An 11,469-nucleotide genomic window follows, 5' to 3' on the forward strand; every position below is an offset into this window, starting at 1 on the left:
TGCCGGCACGCCAGGTCTCGGCGAGTCTCGGCCGTGAGTCTGTCGGCCTGTGTGCCGATAAGCCGTCGTTTTTCAGAGCCGTAAAAAGGCAGTCGCCGCCGGCGGTGACGCGGCGAGGTCGTAAATTTGTCTCTGCGACCGGCCGCTGTATCCGCCACCGAGTCATCCACCGGTGACTCCGCCTCCTCCACTGCCATCGGCGCCGCATCCGCCGACCATCACACCACCAACTGTCGTCAGTCGCGTCAGACGCATGACAAACATTCCTGGAAACACGCGGAACCGGCGACCGCAGCTATGCGACGCACGCGCGGCCGCCGCCACCGATGGGGCGCCGATGGGGTGCTGATGACGCCTGCAGAGGCGTTGAAGGATGTCGCCGGACGCCCCTCTGTGCCCAGTGTCCGGGTGCCACCCCGCGCACCCTCCCGGCGCCCGCTCGGCGCCCCTCCCCGGCGTCTGTTTTTCCCAGCGCGGGCGGACTTTAACGCCCGTCATGCGCACACAAACGTATCCCGCGGATGATCTGGCCTCCCGCCGTGCCCTCACGCGGGGCGGCGCGGCGCGGCGGCTCTCCATTCATACAGTCACGTCCCTGGCCACACGGCGAGCGTCGCAGGGCCGTCACAGGGCCGTCGCAGGGCCGTCGGGAGGCCGTCATCCGTCGCCTTTATGCCGCGCGATAAAACGCCCGGCAGAGCCAGACGTGTATGCGGCTTGCCGTGACTGATTCGGCGATCGGTCAGGGGACGGAGACGGGGTTCACGGCCCACCGGGCGGGGCTCCGGGGGTGCCGACCAGTGGTGAGATGGATAGGTCTGTGGTACTGTCCCCGCCGACAGATTGGGAGCACGGTGTCGTCATGGGATGCCGCCTGACACGCCCCGATAAAGCAGAGTGTCGTGAGGTTGGTCAGGAGTGCACAGAAGTGAATGAGCTCCAGTCATCAGTACGTTCAGTGACCTTATTCGCTTGTGTTATTTACAGAGAAATCAAAAGGGATGAAAAAGGACGGAATAAGCGCAATTATGACGTTTGTCATAGGCCTGGGTGAGACTACAAATAATTTGGAGATAAACTCGATTTCAAGTAATTCTCTAGATTACATTTGTGTGTACCTTTTGGTCTTTTAGTCAAGATGCAACTTTTGAACGGCAGTCCAATACTTGGATAAACAAATAAGATAAATTAATTGTTTCTCATTAAAAATCACCCACTAACTTTAAGCTGTTACACCAGACTAATCAGAGGCCGGAGCCACGCCCTCTAATCTGCTCTCCCTCCTGAGGTTCATCCCCAGTGACGGATTGTCCGACTGTCCGCCCGGCATGTCCGCTGTCCGGTGTCGGACAGCGCTGAGCCTCTATCTACATACTCGTTCACCTCGTGCGTCAGACAGTGGAGACTCCGAGCAGTCGTGACCAACGGACAGCCGCGGATGGTCATTAGTGGAGCTCGGCGGGTCATTTGAATCGGTAGGGGTCCGTATAAGCTGGTTGGTGAAAACAAGCATGGATGAACTGTTCGTACGTTTTGTGGCCAAGCGATTGGAAAGTCTAAATGAGGCTTAAGTCATAATGTTAAAGATGCATCTCGTAATTTAATTTGATGCTTCATTTCCGACCTTGACCTAAGCTCACAGAAGTGTCGGTATAGCAGAACTCTATCGATTACAGTGCGCTTATAACTGACACAAGTGTCACGCGACCAAATAAACATCTGCAATCCGACGCAGCGCGGCGCTAATGGCTCACTGATACGTTACCGGCGCAGCTCTTGACACTGAGTCATGACTCGGCGGCGACTCTGAGGGGCGACTCCCTATTAAAACAAGCATACGCCATGACCCGCCGCCGGCGCCGCCAATTGATTGCGAGCCGACCGGCGCGTCCTAACAAAGCCCGCACTATTCCAGTGAGCGGTTGAGAGTGAGCGCACGGAGATGAGGCCGATGATGCACCATCGGCGAATTCATTAATCGGCTCCAAATGGTTGACGTGGCAAGAATGCTAGCGCTACTGTGAAAAATTCTTAATTTATTTTATTTCTTCTGTCCCAAGTCCTTTAAAACTTTCATCCTATTTTGGGACATTCGAAGTGTTGGGTATTCCAACCTTTGCTGGATACAGCTACGAAATCACCCATGTCTATTTAGCTTACATCAAATTTTAAAACGAGGCATTCCTTTGACCTATCAGCATTACCTCGGGCAGTACAAGTTACCTATCAGGGTGGAGACAAGATGTATTCCTGACAAGACATGTGGCCACTCGGAGAATGACCCGCCCTGCGTGGGACGCGACCCGCCTCGGGTGCCTCCAAACTTCGATGAATCATTCACAGAAACACTGACACACACAAACGTTAGTCGTACGCACGCCCGGTGAATATTCAGACAGGCGCGACATGTTTAAAACATGACACACATGTCAGCGGCTCTTCTCGTCTTCACCGCGCCAGTTCTCGTCTAACTGCGGCGAGCGGCGGCGCCGCGGCGGCTGTCACCGCGCCGCGATGGAGCCGTCAGCGCGTCACTTTTGCCGCAGTCGCGCCGGCGGCGTCTCTGTCTCTCTCGGACTGACACCTGTGATACGGCACGACTGCGGCCGAGCCGGGACAGGAAATAGACGGGAAGAGAGACGGATGGACGGGCGACAGGCGGCGATGTGGCGATAGAGCCACACGGACCATCGACTCCCAGCCAGTGGGGTCTCGTAGAGACACTCGGAGACACACGGAACTCACAGAGACAAACTGAGAGACACACGGAGACAGCCTCGGGACGGCGGCGACAGTTCGGACAGCTATATGGAGCGACAGGACAACGGAAAAACGGACAGAAAAACGCTTCCTGTCGACAAGTACTTACAGGGTTTGAATGCCAAGCAGCGAGCTGAATGTGTTGTTGGGCAGGTTACTGATCTTGTTATCATACAGCGACCTGCAATACAAGAGAGAGTTAATGGCGCTGATTACATGACACTCATCGGCGATATGGACAGTGTCACAATTTACAAGTCAATTGCGCTGCACGAACGAGGCCATCGTCATCTCGAGGCATGTTGCGGTTCCCTCCAGTGACATGCCATCTCTAACTGCGGGGCATCATCTCGATGGAATGTATCAAGTATCATGGAACACGTTCAGCTGCACCTCGCAATATCAACAGCACCACAAGCCGGCTGCTGGCTGTGCTTTGGCTGTAGCTGTTTACGGTTGCGACCACATATGCAGATACACCAATGAATGTTTTTTATTAACTCGATAACCAGCGCAAACTTCATGCATCGCTATTAAGTTTCGCACTCTATCTTTAACTTTTATTCACCATGTTTGAAAAGATTGCGTAATAATGCGTTAAAATGCATGAAATTGTGCCTAAATTATCTATGAAATTCCACACAAAGCGTAATTACTTGGGTTCATAGGTCAACGCTGAGTCAGGCGGTCCAGCTACCTGTAACAGCCGCGTTCCCTTCTGTAACAACTTTGCTCGCTTCTGGCTACCGTCCGACGCCTCCCAGAGTAATAATAGCAATTTATACGACAAATTATACGACAAATTATGTCAAATTACACGTTACGCGCCCGAATGAAAGGGCGACGCATTCCTGTGCGCGCAGTTAATGTGCTTCATCGGAGCGGTGACCGCGCACTTTTCTCTGTTCTTCGCTGCTGTAGTGGTGCACGGGACGATGGCACACATTTCGACGATTGCTCTCGATCGATGATTCGTGCATGACCGTCTGGCTAACGGGGAGGTGATTGGGATAAGCAGGCACGTTCGTGGCAGATGCAGGAGGCGGAAGATCAGCGGGAGACCGACGAAAGACCGACCGAGAGACTGGCGAGAGACCGTCAGACGGGACAGGTGTGTCTAAAGTAGTCTAAACTAAATTAAATTCAGCCCACCGGTATGGCTCCTGAGACCGTTCGTGTGAGTGAAGAGTTTGTTATCCCGCGCCCTGCTGGGGGGGGGGGGTGTTTGAACACCCCCCCCTTGTGGTTTTTCGCGAATATCTCAAAAACGGCGGCGCGGAGCGCCGCCGTTTTTGGTACACCTTATCATACAGGGTGTCCAGAAAAAACGGATACTATTATTTTTTGCTGTAATTCCGAAAATAAACACCTTACATTTTAAAATGGCACATGCTTGTATTCGCAAAAATATGGCAAAACAGACAGCAGGTGCCACATGGCATGTAAACTCTTTGGTTAGTCGCGGCAGCTCCTCAAAGCAGATACTCAATGTGAGCGGCCTTACGGCGGATCAGCTCCAGCACTAGCACAGTCTGCAGGTGACTGATGGTCATGTTGACTATCTCGGAGGGCAGGCAGACAACTTTCCAACGACGCATTGCAGTGCTCATAAGTTTTGCCAAATCTTGCACTATAAGCACATGAAGTTGAAACAAAATCGGCTCGTGCGTTAATGAATGCGACTTAATTTCCGTAGTATCTTTTTTTTCTGGACACCCTGTACATCAATTCTACACATGTTGTGAAAATTTCAGACCAAGGTCATTCAAGGTCAGGTCACCAGGTCACTTGAAGTGACCTCACCTCATAAAAAGTTTCAATGTCCGTCATAGCTACACCGAGTGACCGATCGCTTTGAAACTTTCAGCGATTGCTAAGAGTAATAGCACGTACAAAATGTATATCTCAGAATTTTGATATCGATGACCTAAGGTCAGGTCAATTTTGCGACCTCCCCATTATAAGTCAATGGGAGAAAATTGAAATGCGCCTCTTTTGGACGAAACACATTATAAACACTCCCAAACACTGAATTACAACTGGTTTAGACACACTGAACATGAAAATGGTGTCCGTGACCCCTGTTTATGCCCTGAGGTCATCTTAGGTCACGAATGGTATCTAACAGTTTTTCGCAAATAACTTTTGATAGAGGCATGCTAGAGCGATGAAAACGCATTAGATGTGTTCAGCTCGACGATACGGATCGACTGATATGCAATATGACCCTTTCAGGTCAGGTCATGACCTTGACCTGAGGTCAAATTTTCAAGTTGACCTTTCAAGGTCAAGTTATAGTTCATTCGATGCGTCTTGACGAGAGGAACACGATGCCGGTAAAAGTAAGCTCGTGCAAGGCTTGGGTCAAAAGTTATTGCAGAAAAACTGTTTCCGAAAAAATCGGCTATTTTTGCAGTTTTTGCCCCCTGCAGGCAAAACCGTTGACGTTAGGTCAAATCTGAGAGAATTACTCAGAAAGGGCGTTAATAGGGCTATCGAATGCGCTTTTCCGCGGCGCTGTAGCTCTATTGGTTCCCGAGTTATGCGCTGGCATCTTGGAAATTGTCGACATTCGACATGGAAATCGGCGAAATTTTGCCTTCAATGACCTCTGGTGACCTGACCTTTGACCTGACCAAAAAATTGACCTAAGTGATTTCGTCATTATTTTTGACGCTCTTTCGAACGCCGCCTTCCGCGTATCGCTACGTGGCCCAGGAGCCGAGTTAGAAGGGGGGGGGGGTGTTCAGACACCCCCCCCCCAGCAGGGCGTGGAAATCCAGGACCCCCAGCCGGGCGCGGGTTATGATGTTCTGCTGGTTATCGTTACCCACTGGAACTCCCCTCCCTCCGGGACGGGATGACCTTCGATCCACTGCCACAGGTCGATATCGCCAGCCGGCGGGTACAGACGGCGGTATGGACCTCGGACCACCCCCTGGGTACGACCGGCGATCGCGCCCGGTCCGACGGCTCGGCCGGCACCCCGGGGCCGGAGCGGTGAGCTCCCTCGTCTCCGGGCCGCCACTTAGGCCCCGACTATCACCTCCGATCGCTGATCGGCCGGTCATAACGATTGGGTCCGCCGTCTGCGATGGACCCAGCCGCGGGCCCGGCCGGCGGCCACACCACTTACCGACGTTATCTGCATAGAATTTCAATAACGCGCACATAGTCGGACTTTGTAATGAAGATGTTAGGTGGTCATGTGACCAAACACTGAAAACAATTTAACCCAAGGCCCGCGAGTAAACCGGTGTTTTGCAGGTACCCCTATCCGCAACCATTTTTAACCACCCTCCCAGGAGTACAGTAAGGTCCCATTGCAGTGTAGTCGTCCCTGCTCTCAGCGGACTTGTTCGCTGACAGCGGTTATATCCGCTCAGATCAAGTACGACTACACCGCAATGGGACCTAGCACTACTCCTGGGAGGGTGGTTAAAAATGGTTGCGGATAGGGGTACCCGTAAAACACCGGTTTACTCGCCAGCCTTGGGTTAAATTGTTTTCAGTGAAGGAAGTCGATCAATCACGGTTTATCGACCAGCTTCTGGGATAACAGTGAAGCTGCTTATGGTCATCGATCAAAAATACGTCATGGAATTCGTCACAGAACTCGTCACGAGCTCTTCACGAAGTGACGTCACGAGCCGTATTCCCTATCGCTTATCGCACTGAGTCATCAGGAATCTTTGTGGATTGTCGTCACGAAATCCTCCATAAGGCACCGTCACGGCTGCTAAACAGCATCTAGCGATTTTCGTCGCAGATTATCTCTTAACTCATCATGAGCTTTTGTCATGAATGGTCCGTCACGGAATGCTTCGTGAGTGGATAGCCAGGTTCAAGGGGATGCGCTAAAGATAGCACGTGGCGTGTTAACAGCAATGACATGGTGCCCGAGATCCCGCAGGGGTGGCGAGAACGGAGCGAGAGAACGGGCGGAGAGTCCATGTGATTCAATGAGGCGAGAAAGGAGTTTCAACGATAGCCAGTTGTGTGCTGAACGTAAGTTAACCTTCACAAATTCTTTCAGTCTTCTTAGTGCTTGTGCAAGGAGCATTTGTACTTTAAATTACTTTGTGGATGACCTCTCCTTGAAATTGCATGTAGGATAACTATATTTTACAAAACGTCAAATACAGAAATGATAAATTTTCGATCACGGATCTTTGTCAAATAACATTCAAAATTCAAAATGAATTTTGAATTTTTGAATTTTGAATTTTAAATGTGATTTGACAAAGATCCGTGATCGAAAATTTATGATTTCTGTATTTGACGTTTTGTAAAATATATCCTAGGTACATTCAATTTCAATGAGAGGTCATTCACAAAGTAATTTAAAATTCACAAATTCTTGCAAAATCAATGAATGATGAGCTTTGTAACATTAATTACCACTCAGCACATAAGTATACTCGTATATCTTCCAACCGTATATACTTGAAAACAATATAGGCTAAAACTTTGCGGAAACGACCCAATTGAATGTAATAATCCCCAGCCGTTGCCGACAAATTTGCGCCGACCGTTTTCGGCACAACCCATCACTCATCCTGAAGCGTCCCGTATCAGCGCCTTGTCACGGTGAATTGACTGGCGTGTCATGTCAGTGTGTCACCCGCACGGGTCACCCCTGCCACTGGGTCAGTCGGCATACTCACAGCAGAGTCAGGCTGCTCAGGTCCCGAAACGTGTCGGCACCCACACACTTGATCTGGTTCGCGTTCAGCAGACTGTCGGCAGAGACAAAGACAAGGGTGAGCTCCGGTTCCGGCGCGTTCACTCAGAACAAAGCAATCAGTTGCGCTATTCCGGATCCGCTGAACTCATACGGAGTTGTTCAAGGACAGTAAATCACATTGAAAGCTTTCCAGACGGATGGCACGGAATATTTCTGCGCGACGCAGTCAATTTGTATCGCCTTCGCCAGCGCCGGGGCGGCGTTAGATTAAATCAGCCGGCCAGACAGGCACCGGGTAAGATTGATACCGGCGAGCCGGCCGGGCGGCGCCCAGAAATATGACGATCCGGCACGCGATGAGCTTTCATCGCGGCCGGCCGGTGGTGCGTGTGAATGGCCCACTGAATGCCGGTGAGGCCGCCGCTGCCGCCATATGTCAGACGACAGTGGGAGAGGCGGCCCGCCGGTGGGAGACAATCTCCGACCAAGCGGCCGTCGAACGGAGACACTGGAAATGGCAGCGACAGCGGTCGACACGGCGATACCGGCCGATAGCCGAACACCGCCGCCACCGACAGGCCACTTACAGCAGCTGAAGAGACGACAACCCGCTGAACAGCTGGTTCGGCAGCTGCTCAATCTTGTTGTTGTATAAAATTCTGGTCGAGAGAAACAAAAACACGTGTCAGACAATCGAGAGGTCACGGTTTGAGCCGGCTGGAATACGAACCAAACGGTCGATCCGATCCCGGCAGATTGCTCAATGCATACGGGCATGTCATCTCTCGGCGTCCTACTGATAGACGGCCGTATAATGCAGCAGAGGTTCGTCGGCACCGCGGCGCCGTATCACACTCAATCACATCCAATCCGTTTTTGTGTTTCCGCCCATTCTGTCTATGAATACGGCCGCGGCCGAGCGACGCTAACGGTAATTTATCGGCCTGCAGCCACTTACAGCGATTTGAGGTTGGTGAGGCCGGCGAACGCGTCCCGTGCGATAACCTTGATCTCGTTGTTGCTGATGTCTCTGAAAAGGAGAATCAGAGTCAGTTTCCACTCGGTATCGCAGGCTAATGGAACTCATCTGGGATTTTTCGACCACATTCCTCCAAACTCCTGATGCCAGCCTCAAGGTTTTCTCCATCTCCTTCCGGGGCTCCTTCGACGTTATTTTCGGCCCACTGAAGTTTCTCTCGAGTCTCGTATCATTAACTCTAGATCTCCCGCAAAACTTAGTCTAAATTTCGACCGTCCTTCTCTTGGCCACGCCTTTCCTCGCCCTATCCTCCCCTACACTTACCCCAAATCAACAGACTCGGGGGCGACCCGACGAAACACGGCCGCTCGTCGACAGTTTCTAATGAAAGGCGTCCGACAAAAAATAGAATCCACACAGCGCTAATGACAGACGGGCGAGACGCGCCCGGTCGCAGCCGCGTGGCTTTCAATTAAGGCGTAACGAAGCGAAATTACGACCCAGTTGCCGGTGCATACAAATCAGAGCCACTGATGAAGACACATCGCGGCAATAACCTACGCGACTGCGCCGCCGCCCCGATTGGCCAATAATACACTGATTCCTGCCTGTATGCGCCGGCTAATTTCTGACGAAGAGCCGAGAGGACGATTTCATCCACTTAGTTCCTGCTTCCAACCACCACAGTCTCTGACGTCCCCCAATGAACCCAGACCCTCTAGCTCGTCTCTCTCTCTCTCTCTCTCTCTCTCTCTCTCTCTCTCTCTCTCTCTCTCTCTCTCTCTCTCCTCATCGGGACAGAGCTGTTACCCACACTGGTCACGTCCCGCTCCTCATGTCGCGATTGTGAGACACCTCCGAGCGACCACGGCCGGGATAAATGAGTGCACCTGACCACACGTGACTCACTCGGAGCTCTGACCGAGCCAGACAGGGGACATTCCACCCGATATGAGGTCACATTCCCTGGAGCATCGGACGACGACGGTGGACTATATTTGATGGTCCGCCGTGGCCGGTTCGTCCCCCGAGCCCGCCCCGCTGTCTGGGCACCTGTTTTTACACGGCGCGTCCCCGGCAGTGGCGCCGAGGGAGGAGTACCTCCCTGTCCGAGGTCAGACGGGATGCTGGGCCGAGGTCAGCACGCTCGAGCTGGTATGATGGGGAGGAGCGGCTCGTGTTGTGATTAGTAGCCTCTTACCTTTTTTACCTTCACCCGTGACCCGTGTTGATGTACCCTACCTTTCCTCACCCAGTAAAACTTTCCTCTATTTGCCCGCCCCTGTCCTGAATCCATCACTTTTTGTTAGTGATGTAATGCTTCCATTTTTCACCGAGCCGATTTCGTTTTGTTTTTATCCTTTCTAGTCAGTCTGGATCCATCTGTCGCCGTGTTGCCGCTACCGTGTGTCGTGACACCTTGGATTTGAACGATGAACCGCCACAGTGCTTTAGAGTAATAAACCGGCAGAAAAGTTGAAGTTGGAATCTCAAGTTGCTGACCAGAGGAACCGGCCTATAATTTTAGCTTATCTATCACATAGTCCTCCGCGGCCGGATGACTGTTTTTTCAGTCATTTGCTTCTTTGTTCTTTGCTGATTGCGATGTTTTGAAGATTTGCGCTGTGATTTGACATCAAGATGCCTGACAAGATGAGTGAGGAAGTGGAGGTGTTGGTGAAGGACAGAACTCTGCTTAGAGGTAAGGCCTCAAAGCTGACCCGTGACTTGAAAGACTACAGGGCAGGAGTAGTCGATCAAGATGACTTGGCGTACAAAATTCATGTTTTGGAGCAGCTAGAGCAGAAGATGGTTTCTTTGCAGGATGTTCTGACTGTCAAGGGAGTGTTTGACGAGAGTTCACATTTAGATAGCATCAGAGAGGAGGTTTTCAAGGCAAAACGTCATCTGTCAAGGATTGAGAATGCATCTGCTCAACCAGCCCCAGCTCAGTCTGACTCTACTGACCTGAGGGCATCTGATGTAAAGATTCCAGTATTTTCTGGAGATCTGTTACAGTGGTCGGAATTCTGGGACCTGTTTGAGGTTGCTGTGCACACCAATTCAAGGTATGTGAATGTGCAGAAATTCATCATACTAAAGAGCCACCTCTCTGGTTTAGCACTGCAATGTGTTAAAGGTATACCAGTGTCTGATGCTTGCTACCAGTCAGCTGTGGATGCATTGAAAGACCGATTCTGTAAAATCGAGAGAGTAAGGGAGGAGATCATGAAAAAGTTGTTGAACATGCCAAGTGTCAGTGACGACCTATCTGCCATGAGATCCTTCACAGACCATCTGATGTCACATGTGAGGACACTGACCGCGATGGGAGTAAGCTGTGCTAACCTGTCGAGCCTGCTTCTGCCCATAGCCAAGGGAAAGCTGCCAGAGTCATGGAGGCTCGAATGGGCGCGCCAGCACCAGCCGGATCCAGGGTTGGAGGACTTCCTCGGGTTTCTTCGCAAGGAGATGGACATGAGGGAGGAAGCCAACATCGGCGCCAGGCATCCTGTCCCTCCGGAACGGAGCCCACTGCACGCAGTGAGTATGCTGGCGGTGAGTCGGAACCGAACAACCCCTGCCAGTGCTGCATGGACCTGCGTGGCTTGCAAAAAGGATAAACATGGCCTGAGCAAGTGTCTTGACTATCACAGAATGTCTGTTGATGATAGATGGCTTGTAGTGAGGAGGGCTGGTTTGTGCTATCAGTGCCTGGGGCCGCACTTTGCTCGTGACTGCCGCAGCTCCAACTGCCGTGTGTGTGGAGAGCGACACCACACCAGTCTCCACAGTGAGCCAGGACGCCAGCCCGGAGCTGGTACCCGTGACCGACGGCCGCCCGCACACCGAGCGGACAGCCGTCCTCAGCAACTGCCTCCCTGCCGCGAGGGGAGCTACCTACCAGATCTGCCACCGCCACCGCCAGTTGGTCAGCAACCTCAACGTCCAGGTTGGTCGCCCGCTGTTCCCCGCCAGGCCATGAATGTCACCGCTGCTTGCGCTGTTGATGTGCCACAGCCAGTCTTACCAACGCCAGTCT

General features: G+C 52.1%; 1 protein-coding gene across 1 annotated transcript in view; it reads right to left on the reverse strand.

Moving 5' to 3' along the window:
• LOC122382901 (protein slit-like) overlaps positions 1-11,469 on the reverse strand; it is a 90,490-nt gene that overhangs the window by 12,957 nt on the left and 66,064 nt on the right. The window contains exons 8-11 of the mRNA XM_043368810.1: positions 8,406-8,477; positions 8,035-8,106; positions 7,428-7,499; positions 2,870-2,941 (exon numbers count right to left, since the gene is read on the reverse strand). Of these exons, the coding sequence (XP_043224745.1) occupies positions 2,870-2,941; positions 7,428-7,499; positions 8,035-8,106; positions 8,406-8,477 (288 nt within the window). The remainder of the gene's footprint in view (positions 1-2,869; positions 2,942-7,427; positions 7,500-8,034; positions 8,107-8,405; positions 8,478-11,469) is intronic.

The sequence above is a fragment of the Amphibalanus amphitrite genome, unplaced genomic scaffold (assembly GCF_019059575.1).
Source record: "Amphibalanus amphitrite isolate SeventyFive unplaced genomic scaffold, NRLGWU_Aamphi_draft 000150F_arrow, whole genome shotgun sequence".
NCBI lineage: Eukaryota > Metazoa > Arthropoda > Thecostraca > Balanomorpha > Balanidae > Amphibalanus > Amphibalanus amphitrite.